Genomic DNA, 23735 nt, shown 5'->3' with positions numbered 1-23735 from the left:
TTACAAACAAGCATCATAAAATATCAATCAACCACCAAAATATTGTTTAAAACATCAAAAAGAAACTATATCCATAAATTATAAACATTCAACAATTGTCTATATATTCCAAACATTCGAAAACTATATCCTTAAGTTCTAAACTGTCCAAAAAGTTTAAACCATTCGAAACTATGCATATCTAAGTTTCTAAACATATCCAAAACTATTAAGAGATTATTTAAAACTGCTGGCAACAATTCCTACAGCAGTCGCAGCTGCAGCAAATCCACTTGCTCCTATCACAAGGACGAGGGTGCCCATCTAAGCTTGCAACTCTTACCACATTGCTTCAAACCTGCATTTATCACCTAGCAAAAGAGATTTTAGAATGACAAAATAGATTTGTGACAATTTTAAACAGTAAAGTTGATTTCAGGCAATTTTCACAATTTAGAGGGGGAGTTCACAATGAGCCAAGAGGAAAACACTAAAAAATTGAAAAAATAAGATAAAAAGAAAATCACCAACCATGTGGCAAATTTATAGCAACATTAAAAACAAAAATATAATTTAAGAAAAATTCTCTTTAATGCTGTGTTTGGTTGGGGAATTTGAAAAATAATTTGGAAAGGGAAAGAGAAAGAGAAAGGTTAAATGTAAATAAAATATACCTACATTTCACATACACACCTTTTTCCTTTCCATTTCCAAATCCCTTCCCAAATCGCTCAACCAAACACAACGTAAGTGAGTTGAGATAGGATTATTATTGCAAGCTTACTATAATGATTTAAAGAAGAAAAATTAAATTTCTAAACAGAAAGATATAAACAGGCTTTTACTTTAAGCAGAGCCTCCATGGAAAAAAAAATGAAAAATTAATGTTGTTAACCATCCATACCTTGAGTTCAAAAGTTTCTTCAGAAACTGTAGATGGAAAACTGTTAAGAGGCATGTCAACCAAAGTTGTTAACCCACCTGTATAAACGAAGTTAATTAAGTACTTAATTACATGTGCAAATAAAAGTTTGATTTATAAAGTCAACAACCAGATATAATTAGACATAACAAAGAATGAATTCTTATTTTCTATATATATGATAACCCAATAGGGTTAGGTATTTTTGTAAATGAGAGACAATCAAATTGGAGTGATCCTGTATAACAGCCCAAAAGACAGTGATATCAGTCAGAATATGAAGAAAGAAGATCATATAAAATAATACATTGTAGCTGATGAAGCTAGTGACTAAATGATTCAATTTAACTATGTCATATTAAATTGCATAAAGTAATGTTTCAATGTCACTTATATCTTAAAAGTACTAGTAACATAGAAAAACAATAGTTGGGTGACTACCTGAGTTGCCTTGGGTTTTCAGCAATATTCCAGCTTGAAACAATATCCACTTGAGATTCATCATGCACAATTCCATTTTCTGGTTCAGAAATACCTTCTAATGTTTCACTATTGATTCTAGCTTGGATTCCACCATAATTGAACTACTATAGAAAAATTGGAACAAAAAATTATTAGAACTTGGAATCAAAACAGAATATATTTTACTACTGCACCGTAATCTGTAGTAGATATCATTCTACCTATATAAAATATGTTTAAGTAATTTTGTTTAGCACTAAGTTCGTACCTTATCTAGATGGACATTTCACAACATCTATCCAGCACCCAAATTTCAATTGGTATACATATTCCACAGAAAGAAAAGCCAACTTACTGAGCTCTTCTATTGTTGTTATTTTTATCTCTCAAAGATGCTGCAATTACCCTCTGTTTTAACAGAAGTAAGCAATATTCCAACCATGAATATATTTGCTACAAAGTTAGAAATTGAGACAAACTCTGCTTTTACAAGTGAATGCTTCACCTTAATTCCTCTTTAATTATGTTGTCTCTATTCATGTGTTCATGTCTCCAAATTAACACCCAAGTTTTTTCCGTCCTTTCATTATCTAAATTCATTAGAGCAGAGAACTTATAATGTAACTACATTGACACTTATTTGTGATACTCTTAGTTCTAGGTCAAAGGGTAAATCCTGACCTTAAGAAACAATTTTATAGGGTCAATCAAGGATTTGTACTGTCGCGAATATTGCATGATTGCAAATGAAATTTTATTAATCTTATGTTTTTTAGTATTAAATGGTCTGCTTTGCCCAGTGGTTCTTGATGGTGCAGATTTGATTGACGAAAACTACCTCTGTAGAAATAGGGATAAGGTTGTGTATGTATTGCCTTTATTATACCCAGCTACTTTAGTTGGAGCTTCATACATTGCTTTACCCTATTGTTTTTGTTTTTATATTTTTGAGTATTGGTCTATACTAGGATATAAATAACACTATCATAGTATCATGTCTCTAGGCTGTGGAAGGAAAAGTTAGATAAATTTTACAAGATTTTCAAATGGGATTGTTGTGTGGAGGTGGTCATTTGTGGTGGTGTGCTGTGGTGGTTGTGACATTTTAATGGAGGTTGCTAGAAGTGAACGAGGTGTCAGCAGCTTTGGTGCAATGGGAATCAGCAAGGAGGAGTTATTGAAGATTTGTACAGAGATGCATGGACTTCTTGCTGGTGGAAAAGAAGTGGCAGTTTTATATAGTTAGTATGTCTTCCCTCTTTTGAAGGACAAGGGATACTAGCTGCCAATAGTTTCTTTCTTTCCTTGAATATCTGTCCTTTTTTCTTCTTTTCCTCCTCTTTTCTAGACAGCCCTATTGCTAGAGAGCAATAGTGGCTGTTGACATGGCAGAGTACAATCACTTGGTGAATTATATAGTTGTACTTTGTGCATGGGTGTGGTGGCGTTGGTGTTGCTGGGTAAAATGTGGTGCTTTTGGTGGAGTATATGTATCCTCTTTTCTTCAACAATCAAAGATCCTATCCATCCGTAGTTTTTTGTCATGTCCTTTTAGTCTCAATTTGTGTGTCTGATCATACATACATCTCATCCCAACCGTTCATAGTTGGCTACAGAAGTTTGCTTCACCAGTCTACTGCCTAGGGTTTTGCCTTTTTCTTTTCTTTTTCCTCTTGCTTTACACACAGCTATGCCTTTTCTTACCATTGCAACATAGGCATCATGGTTCAAACCACATTAACAGTCTCACTACATGGATGGTTAAGACTGTGTACATCTAATTCTCTTCACACCCCAGGTTAGCAGGAGCCTTGTGCACCGGGACTATCCTTTTTATATGCCTTTCTTACCAATTCCCTGTTTTCTTCTCTTCTGGGTAATTCCTGCCTTTGATTTGGCTCAAATTCACTGCCTATTTAGGCAAGTGGACAATTCATCCTTCTACTTTGATCAGAAGACCTTGACTTATAGATAGTTTCTATTGGAGAAGAAGTGGATAATTCATCCTTCTACTTTGATCAGAAGACCTTGACTTATAGATAGTTTCTATTGGAGAAGAAGAATAGGGCCTTGCATTTTAATATGTCCTGTTCAATACAATTTAATATGTCTTGTTTTGTTTTCTGTATACATCTAGTGTACTGGTTTGAGCCGCTTTTATGGTCTTTTTCTGAATAAAATTTTATCTTCTTCTTCTTCTTCTTCTTCTTCTTCTTCTTCTTCTTCTTCTTTTTTTTTTTTTTTTTTTTTTTAACTTACAATGTACACTAAAAGAGAGTTTTAGCCTTTAACCGTCTATTTCTAATATTTCCCTGTAATTTGTACTGACTTTATTATCAGGACAAAAATAATGGTAGTGATGATAATTTATTGCTAATGGTGACGAACTAAACTAACTTTTTAAATTTTTAAAAGCTTTCTATGTTCCACGATTAGAGGGAACTGATAGGAGTTAAATACTAAAATCATTAAATCAAGCTGATTGATGCCCCTTCATGTGTGCAGTGCTGTTAATTGTTGACGTATTTTTTTGGAGCCTAACAATTTGCATAGGAATTACATTACATCTTTATCAATGGTGCTTCATGTATTGGTTCCAAGTTGCCCTCATAATGTTGACAGTGCATTTTTTGGGAGCCTAATAATATATATATATATAGAGAGAGAGAGAGAGACAGAGAGAGAAAGAGAGACAGAGAGAATAAAATGTCATGATCTTGTTTCCAGGGTTACTTTCTGTTGTTATGGACATATTTTCTAACCTGAGAAAATGTTCATGTTTGACCACTCGTACATTCTGCAGTTCATTAATTTTAAAATAGTAGCCTGAATTATTATTATTATTATTATTATTATTATTATTATTACTATTATTATTATTATTATTATTATTATTATTATTATTATTATTATTATTATTATTTTGCTTGGAGAACTAATTGCTGGACCCTTATTATTTTTGTTTTTGATTTTGGTGCAGTTAGTTACATGGTTCCTGGTCCGCATCTCTGTCCTTTATGGTGTGTTTGTTTTCTAGTACCTGAGTTAACACTGTTGATTTGTTGGATTATATAAGTGATCAGTTGCTTCCATTTTGAAGTTTATTAGTCTAATGGTCATTTTTGAGACAAAGATTGCATTAGCAAGAAGCTTAGTAAGTTATCTTTCTGTTCATCTCCTTTGTTATGATTCACAGCAAGGTCTATGAACTGGACATGTTGATCAATTTGTTGGTGATTGTATGAACAGACATGGACTTAGCATGGTCCACGAAATTTTCTGTTTCGGCATTTGTGTTGTCCAAAGATTTGTTCTCTTGTTTTGTATATGCTATATTTTGACGCCATTTGCAAGGACACTGCAGTTCCGTGGTTCGTTTTATAGGATTTTCAGTTTTTATTTTTATTTTTATTTTTTTTAATAACAAGGAATCTCCTAATGCCACCAATGGTGAGACTCGGCATAAAATCTGACTCATATATCAAAATGCGAACTCGAATCTACGACCTTCTGATTGTTTACCTGATAGAATGTAGTTTTGCTTGAAAGTTTTGAACCATAACATGTGAATGTCTTTTGGAAATGTTTTGATCTTTGCGTGTGTCTGTAAACCTGGAGTATCACGGGATGTTTTTCATATAATGCTCCCGACTAATGATGCGGCGAATATGTTTACAGGTGTGACAATGTTGACCTGCCTTTGTTAAGTAATTAGGAGACGAAATGTCTACCTAGTGTGTTTTGTGATTTTTTTTATTGGTTAGAAGTACCATATGAACAATGTCATATGATATTTCGTAACTACCTAATAATTTTGCATCTACCTAATAATTTTGCATCTACCTAATAATTATGCCTCACGATCAATTCTTGGACTTGCTCATCAATAGATGTTGCTATGAGCGTCTTCAATGCATTTGTCATTACTACATATATTGCCGCTTCGGCAAAAAAGAGAGCTTCAGTACAATTTCCATTTGAGTTGCTAAATTTTGGTTTAATTTTATGCTAAATGTTAGGACCCTTGATTGTCAAATCCGGATACAAACCTTTGTGTTGTTAAAGTTGTTATTTTGTCAGTGTTTTTGTTCTTCCCGCTCGAGCGGGGACATTGACGCTCGAGTGGAGTTTGTGGTCTCTCAGTATTTCGACAGGTCTGTAAAAGTACTGGAGTGCGTGATTTTGCGCTCGAGCGGGTTATACAGCGCTTGAGCGGATCTCTGTGTTACCACACGCGTATTTTGTTGAAGCCGCTCGAGCGGGATGTTGGGCGCTCGAGCGGAGATCGCGGATTCAGGATTCCTATTTATATCTGTTAGGTTGTTTTTAGGATGACTTTTTTCCTAGATCTTTTTCAAGAGTCCTAGGGTTTTGTTTGAAGTCTTCTTCTGAAGTTTTGATGAGTTTTCCTTGATGTTTTGAGAAGAGTTCTTCACTCATGATCTAAAATACATACATCAAGGTGTTGGTTACTTTAAATTCAAGAGAGAGTTCTCTTCGGTGGATTCCGAAGATTCAAGCGTATAGTTTCAAAAGGCGTTTGATCTTATACGTAGTTGTTAATTCAACAAGTGAGGTTGTGGAATCAATTTCAGGATTGATCAGTTCCGAGACGAAGTCGTGGAGAAAGAGTTACAGAAGATTCGAAGACAAATTGACTGAGTTGGGTAATTTGTATGTTATCTTTGTAATCTTTTTTACTTCAGTAGTGGATTGATTAGTGGTGTTTCGCCCGTGGTTTTTTTAATCACAGTTGGAGGTGTCCAATTGTGGTTTTTTCCACGTTAAAATCGTTTGTGTCGATTTATTATTAATTCTGAAAAACAAACAATCTAAATCACTCTCGTAAGTGCTTGTTGATTTAGATTGTGTGTTTTGGATTTTTGGGATTTGGAATATTTGAATTTTGATCTAATCATGAATCACTTAGGATTTTCAATTGGTATCAGAGCAGGTCACTCTTTTTTTAAAAAAAATATAGGAGTGTGATTTTGTGTGACTAGTGATATGGATTCTATTCGTGAAGGTAACTCGACCCATAGACCTCCTTTACTCGATGGTACAAACTATTCTTATTGGAAAGCTCGTATGAGAGCATTTTTTAAAATCCATCGATGAGAAAGTTTGGCACAACGTAATCTATGGGTGGAGTGAACCTACTATCACCATTAATGGTGTTGATATTCCTAAACCCCTTGATAAATGGGACACGACTGATTACCAAAACTCGAGTTGGAATAGTAAGGCTCTCAATTCCCTGTTTTGCTCCGTCACACCTGAAGAATTTCGTCGTATCTGCACGTGTGAGGTAGCAAAAGAGGCTTGGGACATTCTTGAAACAATTCACGAAGGTACTACTTCTGTCAAAAGGTCAAAACTTCAACGTCTCACCTCATCCTTTGAAACCCTTTTTATGCACGATGAGGAGACGTTTGATGATTTCTATGCAAAACTTAGTGATATCGTGAATTCCTGTTTCACACTCGGGGAAAAAATCCCGGAAGCTAAAATTGTTGGAAAAATTTTGAGGTCTTTACCCGAGAGGTTCCAACCAAAAGTGACAGCCATTGAGGAGGCTCAGGATGTTGATACCCTCAAGCTTGATCAATTGGTTGGAAACTTGCAGACTTATGAAGCCCACCAGATTTCAAAGAAAAAACAAAAAGAAAGTATGGCTTTCACTAGTGCTCATGAGTCTGCAAAAACTCCGAAGGTTGAATTTGATTTAGAATCTGAAATGACGGCTATGTTTACTAAACAATTTAAAAAAATTTTGAAGAAAAAGAAGCCTAATTTCAGAGACCCTATTTCTAAAGACAAGAGTAATGAAAAACCCAAAACTTTTCCACCAAAACTTGCTCCAAAAACTGAAAAGAAGATTGTAAAGGGGCAAGGGGTCAAGTGCTATGAATGTCAAGGGTTTGGTCACATTGCCCTTGAATGCCCTTCGAAAAAGAATCGAAAGAAAGTCTACACTGTAACTTGGGATGATGAAAGCGGGTCGGAGCAAGAACCTGAAGAACCTGAATCTGGAGAAGACGGGGATAGTGCTTTCATGGCATTTTGGTCCACTTTCACTCAAACTCTTCCAAAGCCTGCAGAGTTAGCTCGTGGTCAGAACCTATATCTTGCTCCTACCTTTGATGGGAGTAACTACCTGTTTTGGAAAATCAGAATGAGGGCTTTTCTGAGAGCTTTTGATCCAGAAGGCTGGCAGGCCATTGAAGAAGATACAGACAGGGCTGACAATCCGAGCAATCAGAGAGCCCTATTCACTATTCGTGGAGCAATTTCTACTGAAGAACAGCAACGGGTTGTTCGTTGCACAAAGGCTAAAGAGGTATGGGAAATTTTGAGCCAATTCCATGAAGGAGGAAATTCACATTCACCACCATCCAGCAACTTTTCAGTCTTAGTTGCTAGATTGGAAGAGGCAAAGGAGAATGAAGAGCAAAAAGAGGATGATGAAACATCTGATGACAATGATGAGATCAATGGCGATGAACTACAACAAGCTTATGAAAAGCTATACGAGGAATCTCTGAATTTATCCAAAACCAACGACAAACTCTCTCTCAAGATCAAAACATGTGAGAGTGAGAATGTCAGGCTGAAAGGAGAACTTGTAGCAGCAAAGCAGAATATCGTCAAGATCTCGAGTGACAGGCAAGACTTATGTGGAAAACTACTATCCTGTGAAACTGAAAGGAATGAACTTCTGAAGGTGTATTCCACAAATGAAGAAAAGCTTGAAAGTCTTGAGCTGTCACAAGCCAGATTGGAAGAGATAGTCTGTCAAAAGGATGAAGAGCTTCGTGTTGCTAGAGCCACTATTGCCATGTGGAACAAAGGTTCCAAATCTTTAGAAGACATCCTCGGGTCTCAACAAATGGGTTGCGACAAAAGCGGGTTAGGCTATGGTGCAACAGCTCACAAAGGACATGCCTCTACTTCACATGACAAGAAGACTCAAGCAAAGGGAAAATTGAAGGTAGACCAGGCTGATCTCTCTCTTCATCTACCTAAAGTTGGTAAGATCAACAAAAAGGAGGTAAAACCGGTTTTTATTTGTCATCACTGTGGTAGGTATGGCCACATACGTCCTTATTGCTATGAATTGTTTGGTAAGGTGTCTCAAAAGAGTAGAAATTCAAATACTTTTTGGGCTAGGAGACAACCTTACATGTCTAGGCGGAATACCAAGACTAAAAAGATTTGGGTGAGAAAAGATGATTTGACTTGTTTAGTTGTTCACACTGCTCTAAAAGCACGTGATTCACACATGTGGTATCTTGATAGTAGGTGTTCTCGTCATATGTCCGGTAACAAATCCTACTTCACCTCCCTTGAAAAATATGAAGGAGGAATTGTTACCTTTGGAGATGGCGGCACTTCGAGAGTCATTGGTAAGGGCTCTATAAGTGTTGCTGGTCTTCCCAAGCTAGATAATGTTCTACTAGTTGATGGTCTTAAAGCAAATCTTTTAAGCATTAGTCAAATGTGTGATTCCCATCATGAAGTATTGTTTTCAAAAAATAAATGTGAAATTTTGGATAAAAAGGGAAATACTGTCTTACATGGGGTTCGCACATCTGATAACTGCTATGGGATTGTTACTACTAATGATCTCACTTGTCACTTTTCCATCATTAGTAACATTGACCTGTGGCATCAAAGATTAGGTCACATGAATTTCAAAGACCTAACTAAGATAGCCAACAAAGAGTTTGTGAGGGGAATACCTAAACTGGGTAAGAATTTGAGCCATGTGTGTGGACCATGTCAACTTGGAAAGCAAACCCGTGCCCCTCATCAAAAGGTGAACAGCTTTACAACCAAACGTCCTCTCGAATTGGTTCACATGGATTTAATGGGTCCTACTCGCACTAAAAGCATCGGAGGTAAAAGATACATTTTTTTAACTGTTGATGATTTTACTCGATTTTCATGGGTAAATTTTTTAAAGGAAAAATCTGATACGTTTGATGCTTTCCAGGCCTTAGTCCTTAAAATCCAAAATGAACAAGGTATTTCCATTGATCGTATCATAAGAATCCGAACTGATCATGGTCGTGAGTTTGAAAATAGTTCGTTTTCGAATTTTTGTGATATACATGGAATTAAGCATGAATTTTCTGCACCCATTACTCCACAACAAAATGAAGTTGTTGAGAGGAAGAACAGGGTTGTTCAAGAAATGGCTAGGGTCATGCTCCTTAGTAAGAAACTTCCTCCAAAATTTTGGGCCGAAGCCATAAATACTGCTGTTTATGTCATAAATCGCGTGTATTTAAGGCCCGGCACTTTACAAACTCCATATGAATTGTGGAAGGGCTTGAAACCTAATGTAAAATACTTCAAAACTTTTGGGGGTAAGTGTTACATCTTCAAAGATAGAGAGCCTTTGGGCAAATTTGACTCCCGAAGCGATGAAGGTATTTTTCTAGGGTATTCAACCACTAGTAGGGCTTTTAGAGTCTATAACCTGCGAACTTCATCTTTAATGGAATCTATCAATGTGGTTATAGATGACACAGGTGCACCTACTCCAACAACAAATGAGGATGACAATGATGAATCTCCAATCTTGGATACTGAACCACAAAATCAAGGAGAATCTGGGGACCAATCACAAGAAATTGCTACAGCTCTATCCTCACAGGTAAGTGCAAGTCCAAAGAGTGCACAAAAGGATATCACTCCTGTTGCTTCTATCACCGCAAGTCCTGAGCTAAAACCATCAGCAAGGGTGAAACTGAACCATCCAGCTCAACAGGTGATTGGAAGTGTCTCGGATCGAATGAAAACCCGAAGACAGATTCGGGATGAGGTATCACATATGTGTTATGTTTCATTAATTGAACCTAAGAATTTTAGAGAAGCCTTGCTTGATGATAGTTGGGTCAATGCTATGCATGAAGAATTAGGTCAATTTGAACGTAACAAAGTTTGGACTCTAGTTCCCAGACCTAGAGACATGAATGTGATAGGTACCAAGTGGATCTTTAAAAATAAATCTGATGAGAATGGTACAGTTGTTAGGAACAAAGCTAGGTTGGTTGCTCAAGGCTACACACAAGTAGAGGGTGTTGACTATGATGAGACGTTTGCCCCAGTTGCACGTCTCGAATCTATTCGTATTTTACTTGGTGTTGCATGTTTTCTTGGCTTTAAATTGTTTCAAATGGATGTGAAAAGTGCCTTTCTCAATGGGTACTTGAAAGAAGAGGCATATGTTGAGCAACCAAAAGGGTTTGAGGACCTAAATGTCCTAATCATGTCTACAAGTTAGACAAGGCTTTATATGGATTGAAACAAGCCCCTTGAGCTTGGTATGATAGACTCACTACATTTCTTCTTGATAATGATTTTCAAAGGGGTAGTGTGGATAAGACTTTATTTGTGAAACAAACTAAGTCCCATATTCTTGTTGCTCAGATTTATGTTGATGATATTGTGTTTGGATCCACTGCTGAACATCTTGTGAAATATTTTTCGGATTGCATGACACATGAGTTTGAGATGAGCATGATGGGAGAATTGTCTTATTTTTTGGGTCTTCAAATTAAACAGTCTCCTTCAGGCATATTTGTGTCTCAGTCTAAGTATGCGAAAAATCTTGTGTCTAAGTTTGGTCTTGAGTCTGCCAAACATGCACGCACTCCCATGAGCACCAGTCTTCACCTCTCCAAAGATTCCTCTGGTATTGATGTTGATCCTACCCTTTATAGGAGTATGATAGGGAGTCTTTTGTACCTCACAGCCAGTCGTCCTAATATTGCTTTCAGTGTAGGTGTTTGTGCCCGTTACCAAGCTAGTCCTAAAGAGTCTCATCTTCTTGCTGTCAAACGCATCATTAAATATGTTAATGGGACATTGGGGTATGGGGTTTGGTTTTCTACTGATACTACAGCTGAGATTACTGGTTTTTCTGATGCCGACTGGGCAGGGTGTGCTGATGATAGGAAAAGTACATCCGGGGGGTGTTTTTACCTTGGGAATAATCTGGTTTCCTGGCATAGTAAAAAGCAAAATGCCATCTCTCTTTCGACTGCTGAGGCTGAGTACATTGCTGCAAGGAGTTGTTGTGCTCAAATGTTGTGGATGAAGCAAATGCTTCATGATTATGGGATAGAACAGAACACTCTTACTCTTTTCTGTGATAACACAAGTGCTATAAACATTTCAAAAAATCCTGTCCAACACTCTCGCACCAAACACATTGACATTCGTCATCATTTTATTCGAGAGTTAGTGGAAGAGGGCCTTGTTGTTCTTGAGCACATTCCCACTGAGCATCAAAAAGCTGATATTTTTACAAAACCCCTTGATCTTATTCGGTTTGAGTTCCTTAGAAAGACCTTGGGTGTCATGCTCGATCACTAGAGTGTTACTTGTTTCTTGAGTAGGTGTAAATGTTTTTGCCTTATGAATGCTTGGATGTGATAATCTTATTATCATTGATATCTGTTTTACTTGCATCCATTTTTTTTTTGTACACTACTCATGCTGCATACAAGATCTCATTGTTCATTGGTCATAGCTCATTTTGAATGCCCATGCTCATTAACCTCATGATCTCATTCTGTACACATCCTTGAGATTAATTGTTGCAGGGGTTTCCGCACATGTGATCAAAGTTCTCTATGGACCACTAACAGTGTTTCTTATACTTTTACAGTGGAATTGACCGATACTAGCATATCATGGGTGATGTTGAGTCTCTTAACCATCTACCATCTGTTTTCACTTCCACGGTTTCTCCCTCAGTTCCTTGAAGTCCGGGCATTAGGAAAAGGCTACCTCAGAGGCACCAACCAGACCATCCTTTATGATTTCATTCTTCTCTGGTTTGGTTTCCATACTCTTGAGCGTGAAAGCCACCAGTGAGTGCCCACAAGAAAGAAAATGTTATAAAAAAAAAAAGGGGACTCATTGATTGAGGGGGAGCCTCCGCATTTACTCAACAAATACCCCGTGATTCCTAGTGGTTTGACTTTTCTCTGTATTGTTGAGTTACTCTTGATGGAGGTCCAGCCATCCGATCACTACTAGGATTAACTCTAGCTCAGTGACCTCTCATGGATTGCACACACACACATTTTTTTTGTGAGCTCTCATGTTGGATTTTGAGTTGTACATTCTCATGTAGCTTATGATCATTGATTATCTTTTATCTGCTTTGCTCATGATGTTCAGTGTCATTTTGTTTTCACAACTGCAAGTTTCCAGACTTCATGAATTGCGGATTATCTCATCTTAGTATTCAGTTCTGGCTGAATGTGCTCATCTCCTTTTGTTTCGGGTCTCCCCTCTTGTTATTGAGTATTTTGTTTTTATGAAAAAAAAGAGTCCCGCTCGAGCGGAACTTTGTACGCTCGAGCGTATTTTTTCGTCTTGCAGTAGTTTGCTCTTTGCTTTACAGTTCTGAGAGAGGTATTTTCGCGCTCGAGCGTTCTTATTTGAGCTCGAGCGGGTGTCAGCTTGCCTTGAAGCACGCTCGAGCGTTCATTCCTACGCTCGAGCGGACCGATTTTATATAAAACTCCCTCCCTCGACTCTTCAGGTCATTTTTTCCCCTCCTTTTCAGTTTCTCAGACCTAGGGTTTGGTTCGTGGGCTTTGCGTGGTCGATTTCACCTTCTTTCTTCCTCTTCCTTACTGATTTCACTTTTGGTAAGTTTTACCCTCTCTTCTCCTCTGTTTTGATTGATTTTTCGGCACTTTTGGGGGTTGTCTTTTGGTTTTTTGGTTTTTTTTGTTGGGTTTCATTTTTTTTTCCCTTTTTCTCTCACACACTCTTTCACTGCATCGTCCTGTCTTCCTCATGTTGCATTTCATGTTTATGTGTATGAAATCAGTGTTGTCCATTTGACCTAGGGTTGTGAGTTCCACATGCTTGCGGTTTTTGTGTTTGTGCTACCTGTTTGAGCCCCTGTTTTGACCACAAGATGGAGAAGTGTTGCCATAGGAGTTCTATTTGTTTTTATATCCATGTTTAGCTTCACTAGGCCATTGATATTCTGCCATTGCCATTATGCACATTTTTGCATTCTGCATTTCATTGATATTTGTCTTCCTTGTTTATGAAATGATATCATTGAAATTTGTCATCCATGATTATGCATTATGCGTTTAATGTTACTAATGGTCTCTGTCTTGTGCTTGTTTTGCTCTTCGGGTTTGGTTTCTTTTTGGCTTTGTTGGGTTTTCTGGTATTAGTCCTCTCTCATCTCATCATGTCCGCCCCTAAACGCCGAAAGGCAACTGTGTCTCGTCCTACCTTTAATTCTGAGAGGTTTCCAAATGCTAAGCAAGACAAGTTGTTCCATAAATCTTTTGAGGCTCGCACTGTTCACCTAGAACGGACTGTCCAGCCCAACACTTTCGAATCCATCCCAACACTTTCGAATCCATCCCTATCCATCCATTGTTTGATCCTCTAGGTGGTGATTTGGTGTTGTCTTTTTCTGGGCGTCAAAATCTCGATTGGGTGCGAGAATTTTACTGCAATATTGAGCAAATAAGTGACTTTGAGCCTTCATTCACTACTTGGGTCCGGTCCAAATCCGTTTCTGTCACCCCTGCACTCATTCGCCATCTTCTTAAGGTTGATCAAGTGTACCCTCAACACTATCCTTTTCCTGTGCCGGGCCGTCCTACCTGTGATTTCACTAATGTGACTGAGGTGTTATGTGGTACTTCCCGTCCTTGGCCTACGGGTGCCTTGATTAAACAGTTTGAACTTCTTCCGGAGTTTAGACTGCTTAATCTGATTGTTTGTGCCAACATCCTTGTGACCACTCACTCCTCAGAAATTAATCAAGACCAAGGTTTTATTTTGTTCTGTATTGCACGTCACATGTCAATTAATCTAGCTACCCTGATCATTAGAAAAATGATAGGTGTTTCTGGGAATAAACAGTTAGGACTTCCTTATGGTTGTTTGATCAACCGTCTGTTGTCTGACCTTGGGGTTCGCATGTTAGAGGATGATGAGTTTGCCTTCCCCTCCAGACCATTCACCAAGAAAACTGTTTCTCAGAGTCGGGCTCATGTTAAGGGGGAGTCTTCTCAGGCTGATCCTTCTGCAGGTACCACTGCTGGACTTGCTGAGGAGGCTAAATATGATGCTGCTGCCGCCGGGGGTGAGGAGGATCCTACTCCACCAGTTCCCCCTCTCCCTTTTCTTGATCAGCTTCAGCGTTTTGAGGAGGCTATGACCCAGAGGTTAGACTTTCTCGATGCCCGTTTTGATGCCTTTGATGGTCGTCTTGGTCAGATGGAGCAGACTGCCGCTCACACTACTTCGCAGCTGGACCACATCATTTCCTTACTGACGATTCAGCCGCCCCCTCCTCCACCTGGTGCTTGATTTCTTGCTTTCTTGATTCCCGGTCAAAAAGGGGGAGAGTTTGGTTCTTGCTGTGATATTGATGATATATTAATGGTACTCTGATGATTTGGTCTCTAGTTATGATACATTTTTGTTTTAGATGGTTATTTTTGTTTTGTTCATATGGGTATTTTGTTCATTTGGTTATGTCACTTGGCTATTTTGTTCATATCGATATTTTGTTTCGTTGGTTCTGTCGGATGGATGATTTGATATATTCTTATATAGTTCCACAAGTTTTGGTTTTTTCTAGTATGTTGCTAGTTTTTTCACAGGTGAATGTTGGATGAAGAATTGGCAAGATTGACAAGATTGGCTGTTTAGAGTTGTTTCAAGATTGACAAGATTGGTTGTTTAGAGTTGTTTCAAGATTGGCAAGATTGGTTGTTTAGAGTTGTTTTGAGTTTTTTTATTTGTTTTTAATCTTGTTTAGTGCGTTTGTTTAAGGACATTTGTTTAGAAAGGTTTTGTCTGGGAATTGACAAAGGGGGAGATTGTTAGGACCCTTGATTGTCAAATCCGGATACAAAACTTTGTGTTGTTAAAGTTGTTATTTTGTCAGTGTTTTTGTTCTTCCCGCTCGAGCGGGGACATTGACGCTCGAGCGGAGTTTGTGGTCTCTCAGTATTTCGACAGGTCTGTAAAAGTACTGGAGTGCGTGATTTTGCGCTCGAGCGGGTTATACAGCGCTCGAGCGGATCTCTGTGGTACCACACGCGTATTTTGTTGAAGCCGCTCGAGCGGGATGTTGGGCGCTCGAGCGGAGATCGTGGATTCAGGATTCCTATTTATATCTGTTAGGTTGTTTTTAGGATGACTTTTTTCCTAGATCTTTTTCAAGAGTCCTAGGGTTTTGTTTGAAGTCTTCTTCTGAAGTTTTGATGAGTTTTCCTTGATGTTTTGAGAAGAGTTCTTCACTCATGATCTAAAATACATACATCAAGGTGTTGGTTACTTTAAATTCAAGTGAGAGTTCTCTTCGGTGGATTCCGAAGATTCAAGCGTATAGTTTCAAAAGGCGTTTGATCTTATACGTAGTTGTTAATTCAACAAGTGAGGTTGTGGAATCAACTTCAGGATTGATCAGTTCCGAGACGAAGTCGTGGAGAAAGAGTTACAGAAGATTCGAAGACAAATTGACTGAGTTGGGTAATTTGTATGTTATCTTTATAATCTTTTTTACTTCAGTAGTGGATTGATTAGTGGCGTTTCGCCCGTGGTTTTTTAATCACAGTTGGAGGTGTCCAATTGTGGTTTTTTCCACGTTAAAATCGTTTGTGTCGATTTATTATTAATTCTGAAAAACAAACAATCTAAATCACTCTCGTAAGTGCTTGTTGATTTAGATTGTGTGTTTTGGATTTTTGGGATTTGGAATATTTGAATTTTGATCTAATCACGAATCACTTAGGATTTTCACTAAAAATGGCACTAGATTTGACAAATTCCCAAATTTTGGCAAGCCTTCTCTTACTTTTAATGGGGGTGTTTGTTATAGCTTATTTAATTTGAAAATCTTGTGTTAGACTGCCTAATCTTTCTTGTTCATCACTCAATTATATTAAGCTTGACTATTGTTTTAGTGCTCCCTGTATTCTTCTAAAACAAATCCATAACACTTTCTCTAAAATAAAGGTAAACTGGTAATTTCACAAAATTCAAATTGTGCTCCACCATCCTAAACTCCCACTACTCACAAATTCTCTTTGCGAAGAGAGGTAAATGGAATAAAAAACAAGAGCTAATCTAAGATACAAAGCACGGGCACAATTCGTACCTGCCCTCTTGTTAAAGACCAATATAAAGGCAAGTGAAGCAGAAGACTTCCATTTCCACTTGACTGGAAGAAACAAAGACTCTATAAATTAGTATACATATATGCAACTCTAGTGACATAAAGTATCTCACATCACAACATAGCTTGTACACTTAGATAGCCAAAATGGTTGAGTGTAATCTTATTTGTCAATAATTAATAGAAAGATGATCATGTAGATAATAGCAGACTTCTCGATTCGACGAGTTGAGAAAGCATGAAACTGCAATGTTTACATTGAGAGAGACAGAGAGAGGGAGGGAGGGAAGTACCAATGTTTACGTTGATAATTACTAGCTTGCACTTGTGGCAAAGGAGTTTAGTTTTGAAATCCTTGCAATCAATTTCACCTGAGACCAAAGTGTCGACCTTTTCACATTCCATCCTGAACATTCGTGTAGTTTGAAAACAGAATAATGTGATTCACGTGAGCCATACAGAATGCCATCTGGAAACACTTCCCTCCTGCAAAATCAGTACAATCTTCTTAAACTTTGACAAGATACACGATAGGTCAAAACATCATAAAAATAAAAGGTCACAAAAATGAAGCCTGTTGATACTAACCCAACTAATATACCATGAATATTGCCTTCTGTTCCACAATTTGTAATGTAACCCCAATATTTGTTCTTCTCAAGTTCCCATAGGCGGGCAAACCAATCCAATACACCCACTTCAAACTGCCCAGAATGGACTCCATAGTTGCTATCTATAAATGGATCGCCAAGATTGTTAATAGAGAAATGTTGTAACTATCCCAAAGCACCATAACTGAAATCAAGATTGTAGGGGTACCCTGTTGCAAAACATAGATCTCTATACGAGATACAACAATGTCGTAAATTTTAATGATGTAAAATAAAAAAATTTAAAACTTCAATTGATATAAATACCTGAATACAACTTTGAAAACAATTAAGCATGAATTTTATCAAAAACTAATTTAATGATAAAATTATATCACAATTGTGTTTGAGAGAGAGAGAGAGAGAGGGAGTTCCATCAATTTTTCAAATTCTCTCCCCAACCTCCCAAATGCTTGTATCCCACTATATTTCCACATTTGAGAGACTGAGATGGCCCATGTTCACATAGTGGAAGAAACACATCAGAACTGAAATCTCATAGTACTTTTTCTTCTAAGACTAAGAGAAATAACAAGAAGTACCAAGTAACAAGATCAAAAAAATCTGTTCAAAAGAGTTAACAACAGCCAATTCAAAACTAGATGAAAAGAAATAACCTCTGAGAATAACACAAATAGAACACACAAGAGCAACACCATGTTCACCTATTTCACAAAGTTGGTGACACTACAATGTATGCCAGATTGTTTAGATTTAGGCAAAAACCATATCAATGCGGGGTCTGATGCCTTTTAGATTTGAGAACATGTGGTTGGAGCATACATCTTTTAAACAAAATTTTGAGGAATGGTGGACGAATGCTAGCTGTCATGGTTGGGAGGGTTTTAAATTTATGAGAAAGTTGAAGTTGGTAAAGGAGAAGGTGAAGTGCTGGAATATGGAGGTTTTTGGGTATTTGGAGTATTCAAAAAAGGAGGTGATGAGTAGAATAGTAGAGTTAGACGCTTTAGAGTTGCAAGGGGCGTTAGCTGAGTCTTTTAGGAGGGAAAGATCGGAGTTAAGATTAAAATTAAAAGAGCTGACTTTTGGGGAACAAGTTTCTTGGGCTCAAAAAGCAAAAATCAAATGGTTGATGGAAGGGGATGTTAATTCAAAAAAAATTCACAAGGTTGCAGATAGGCAAAGAAAGAAGAAGTTCATTAAGAGATTGGAAATAAGCCTAGGGGTAATGGTGGAAAGGGAGAATCAAATTGTCAGCGGCATTTACGACTTTTATTCTAAGCTTATTTGAAGGAAGAGATGAGTAGACTGGGGATTGAAGCACTGGAGTGGGGAACCATTGATCCGACAATTGCAACATGGCTTGAAAGGCCTTTTGATGAATCGAAAATTCGAGAGGCGGTCTTTGATTGTGAAAGAGACAAAGCTCCAGGTCTGGATGGTTTCTCTATGGCGGTCTTTCAGGATTGTTGGGAGGTGGTGAAAGGGGATTTGTTGAAAGTGTTTTTGGAATTTCATGAGTCGAGGGTTGTTAATTTAAAAACAAATGCTACGTTCATCTGTTTGATTCCTAAGAAAGTGAATGCTGTTAGAGTGGGAGATTTTAGGCCTATCAGTTTGGTAACGTCGTTGAATAAGATTTTAGGGAAGGTTTTATCAAAATGACTGAGGATGTCTTTAGGGGATACAGTGTCTAGGGCGCAAGGAGCTTTTGTCAAAGGAAGACAAATCTTAGATGTTGCCTTAGTAGCAAATGAAGTAGTGGAAGAATATAGGAGTTCAGGAAGGGAATGTCTTATTTTTAAGATAGATTTTGAGAAGGCATATGACCATGTGGATTGGCAGTTTTTGGATTTTGTATTGGATAAGAAGGGATATGGTGGGCGGTGGAGATCTTTGATTAGGGGTTGTCTGTCAACTTGTAAAATGTCAATCATAGTGAACAGTAAACTAGGGGAATGCTTTATGGCTTCGCGGGGGCTACGACAAGGGGACCCACTATCTTCTTTTCTTTTTATTTTGGTGGTCGATGTTCTGGGAAGGATGGTTGATAGAGCTAAAGAAGCAGGTCTTTTTGCGGGGTTGGAGGTGGGGCGGGATAAAGTTAGTGTGACTCATTTACAATATGCGGATGATACCATATTTTTTTCCTCAAGAGATGAAAGTTAGCTAGTTAATCTTCATTCGATTTTGAGACTTTTTGGGATTGTTTCAGGGCTTAAGGTCAATTTGGGAAGAAGTCATGTGGTGGGTATTAATATGCAGCAAGATCAACTTCAAAACAGTGCGTCACTTTTAGGATGTGGTATAGAGTTACTTCCGTTTAAATATTTGGGTCTTCCATTGGGGGGTAATCTTAGGAGTGAAGCTTTTTGGTCTGCTGTGGTGGAAAAGATTGGCAAGAGATTGGAAGGGTGGAGTAAGGCTTTATTATCACGTGGAGGTAGATACACTTTGGTTAGGTCTGTTTTGAGTGGTATCCCTATTTATTATTTATCTTTATTCAAGATTCCGGTTACGGTGGCAAAGTCTCTAGAAAAGTTGATGAAGGATTTTCTTTGAGAAGGGAAGGATGAGGGGGAAAAGGATCACCTGGTGAATTGGGAGTTAGTGTCATTACCTAAGGAGAAGAGGGGTTTGGCTATCGGTAATATTGTGGCTAGGAACATGGCTCTTCTTGGCAAGTGGTTATGGAGATTTCCCCTTGAGGTTGATTCATTATGGCATTCGGTTATAAGAAGCAAATATGGGACTCATGACAATGGTAGGGATTCACGGGTGGTTTTGAGGGGTAACTGTCGTGCTCCTTGGAAGTCTATTTCTCAAATTTTCACATGTTGGTCTCGTCATCTTTCTGTTCGGGTGGGCAATGGGGAACTTGTTCGATTTTGGGAGGATGTTTAGATGGGTCAGTCTTCTTTTGCTGTCGATTTCCCACATCTATATAGAGTGGCTCGTTCTCATAATTCTTCAATTACGTCCATGGCTTGCTCACTTTTGGCTCCAATTTCCTAGAATTTTGATTTTTCTAGGAATCTTAATGATAGGGAGGCTTCTCAGTTGACTTCTTTATTGGCTAGAATTGATCATTTTTCTTTATCTCCTCTGTTGGAGGACAAGTGGGTTTGGGCTCTTCATTCGTCCGGGATATTTTCTTGCAAGTCTTTTTTTGAGTACAACATTGATAATCCTCATGTTCCTCAGTTTCCTTTTTGCAAAAAAGTTTGGAAGGCTTGTGTTCTCCTAAAAGTAAAGGTGTTCATGTGGGCCTTGGTTCATGGAGGCATTTTGACAAATGATACATTGCAAAAAAAGGAGGCCCAATCGTTTTCTAAATCCTCAATGGTGCATTCTGTGTTCTAAAAATGGGGAATCCGCGGATCATTTATTCTTGCATTGTCCAATAGCGTTAAATTTACGGCATAAATTGTTTTCTTTGGGAAATGTGGTGTGGGTAGCCCCAAAAAGGTGTACGCATATGCTCCTAGTGGATTTTCACACTTTTGGAGGATCAAAGAGAGCCAAAAAGCTTTGGTCTTGTGCTATCTTTGCAACTTTTTGGGTTCTATGGAGGGAGAAAAATGCAAGGTTGTTTGATGAAAAGTTTCGGGAAGTGGGTTGTTTGTGAGATAATGCTTGTCATTTAACTTCTTTCTGGGTGTTGAGGAACTCTTTATTTAAGGGAGTTCCTCTTTTTTTGGTAGCTAGAGATTGGTTGGCAGTTTGTGATATGTAGGATTTTGCCCGTGTTTAGCTTGTTTAGGGGTTTTCAATTTTGTTTTGTTTTCTCTTTGTCCTTTTGTAAGAGGATGCCTCATCCTCAATTCCTTTTCTTATTTATCAATAAAGCTTTTGTTGTTGATCAAAAAAAAAAAAAAAACCATATCAATGCATCCTCTTTTGCTTTTTAACCATGATGCTAGGTCTACAAGATCCCTATTCTTGTTTGATGAACATTTATGTTACTTTTCAAGAAATAATGCTATGGCTTATACTCTCAATGACAGCAGATAAAATATTATTGAAAGTTTGCACACTAACTATCTTATATTATAGAGACAACACTAAACATTTTTCATTTATATGGGCAAAAAATCAGTGTAACATGTTTAAAAAATTCAGGGTACTAGAAATGAAAATGTTGAGATGATGAGTGGCATGCAAATATGAAACAAATGCATGAAGTTAGAAGTGGCACTAATTGAAGATAAAATGAGGAAAATACCAGATGCAACATAAACCAAATAATGTAACCCAAAACCCTGCTCCTACTCCACAAACTTCCGATAACCAGCAGAATTAGTGGGATAGACAAGCTTGTAATCCTGAAGGTGATCAAGCCGCTTCCACCCATTGCTAAGGAAGGTAAAATATTGGAGGATAGTCATCTCACCTTGTACCAACCTTTCAATGGAGCAACGTAACTTGAAAGCCTATGAGAAGTTCCCCTTCCTGGAGTAAGTAGTAGTTACAGACTCCTAAATATCCTGAACTGTGTCCATAGACAAGTAGCCTTCTCTAATCTCCAGTACCATAGAATGCATCAACCAGCCCATAATCAGAGAATTGGTGATCTCGCACTGATCATAACGAGGGTATGTGGTACTGAGTGCCTGTACCCTCTCATCAACATATCCCATCTTCCCTCTGCTCTTCAAGAAAATAATCAGACTCTGCGATCACACTAGGTAATTCTGACTATTGAATAGAGAGGTGGTGATTTTAAGGCCAGGGTTGAGATTATCAGTCATAGTAGAACGGATAACAGAACTCTCGCCCTTAGATGGTTAAGAGGTAGCAGATTCACTAGTCAAATTTGTCATGAAGACTCTACTAATTACTCCTCAAACACAATGCCAATCACAAATCTGGAAGATGATAGTGGAAGAACAAGCACAACGGTCACTATGGACGCATTAAATTAAGAATCTAGTAAACCCCCCTCCCCCCCTTCCCCCCCCCTTTTTTTTTTTGTACTTCAATAGAAGATCCCCGAAGGGAAGAAACGAACCCAGGTTACCCTAGAAGGGCTACCGAACTCAACTAGACCAGCAAGGAGGTTGGTCGGCCACGTGGGGTGTCACGACCCCAACCCGCCCATAGTAGAATGGTGCCGTGGTGGCCAGTAATTCGAGATTACCGAAGGCCAACTTTCAAAATTCACACACAATCAGAGTATTACATATGGGGCTAACCAGTGCGGAAGCAATAATTTACAAATACAAGTAGTCCATAAGAGCAGTGCATAAGTCAAATGGAAATGGCATACATCTTTACACAGCTTTACAACTTGAATACAATTAAAGTAAGGTCCAAAATACATATTACACTTTAACAAAAGGGCTTCACAAGCCGACATAAACAAAATGCACGAACTACAGGTCAAGGAACATAGTCTGCCAGATTGCCGACATCCTCGTTGCCGACGTAACATACATACAAAACACACATCTTGATCAAAAGGCTTCTCAAGCCAACGTGTACGAAATACAAATATTACAAGTCGAGAAGCATGATTTTCAAGACTGCCGACATAATTACAAGTCAAGCCGACATGACAAAAATCCAAAACAAGCTCGCGAATCACATCTAGGCGTCACCGCCTTCTTGCTCATCACCTACATATATATAGAGAGGGTGAGCTTGGATACTCAGTGAATGGTATAAATAATAAAGGGTTTGCATGAATAATAACCGAAGTCCTTTCAAAACAATACATGTCGAAACTTTATATAATGAGGGATGGACCTCGTCCATCTAACAAATCTTCAAAGCTCCAAGGGATGCTTACTAGCATCAACATATTACAAATGATGACATTCCGGACAAACAAGCCCACGCGGTAAATCGTCAGTGGCAAAACAAAACAAATCAAGGGAGATATCTCAACAAGGGTGCTACAAAAGTTTAGAGTCCTCTAGTACAAAGGACCTATGTTATGAAGGCCCATAGCCCCCTAACATGAGAGTACTGCGAAAGTTTAGAGTCCTCCAGCACAAGGGACTTTCAAATCGAGATGTGCAGTTGCATTATAGTCCCCTGACACTAAGGACTTTCAAAACAAGATGTACAGTTGCATTAGAGTCCCTTGACACTAAGGACTTTCAAAACAAGATGTGCAGTTGCATTATAGTCCCCTGACACAAAGGACTTTCCAAGAAGGTCATCGAAACAAGATAATGCTTGATATACAAAAATAGGGACAATCATTCATGCTTAACAAATACTTTTCAAACCAAGGCAAAGCAAAGCTCATCAAAACATTGATAACATAACTTTATTAAAAATACCACTCACATAGTTCTTCAAACGTCGAGGTCAAGGCAAGTCCAAGTCCTACAAACGCACGATAAAATCTATTGAATGCGCTTCTCAAAACAAGTCTGGCATGCATGTAAATGACCTCAGCATTCTTCAAAAACTAAGTCAAATCGAAACAAAACACAGTTTCTTATCTCTGGGAAACATGCTGGGCAACTACCAGGTCTAGGCCGAGGTCCCACACCTCCTTACCGAGGTGTGGCCTCGATGGCCACATTCAAGGAAATGAGGTCGGGGAAAATCTGGGTTT

General features: G+C 38.2%; 1 protein-coding gene across 6 annotated transcripts; it reads right to left on the bottom strand.

The window, feature by feature from the left end:
* On the bottom strand, positions 1-22084 carry LOC145792617 (serine decarboxylase-like). Of its 6 annotated transcripts, none has more exons than XR_014332168.1 (4): positions 17142-22084; positions 16847-17039; positions 884-1488; positions 1-350 (listed from the first exon to the last, which is right to left on the bottom strand). XR_014332168.1 is itself a non-coding variant. In XM_082873657.1 (4 exons), exons 2-4 carry the CDS (start codon positions 16965-16967, stop codon positions 282-284), a joined length of 267 nt encoding a protein of 88 aa, XP_082729783.1. In that variant the 5' UTR covers positions 16968-17039; positions 17142-22084; the 3' UTR covers positions 1-281. The 6 variants fall into 6 exon arrangements, 2 of the variants coding, with proteins under 2 accessions (XP_082729783.1, XP_082729784.1); XR_014332169.1 differs by having other exon boundaries at positions 1-337; XR_014332170.1 differs by having other exon boundaries at positions 884-1485.
* Positions 22085-23735: the final 1651 nt, after the last annotated feature.

This window comes from Camellia sinensis, chromosome 6 (assembly GCF_055761805.1).
Source record: "Camellia sinensis isolate YWXY chromosome 6, ASM5576180v1, whole genome shotgun sequence".
NCBI lineage: Eukaryota > Viridiplantae > Streptophyta > Magnoliopsida > Ericales > Theaceae > Camellia > Camellia sinensis.
Note: the sequence above shows the minus strand (reverse complement) of the source record. Positions and strands in the feature narration are given on the sequence as shown.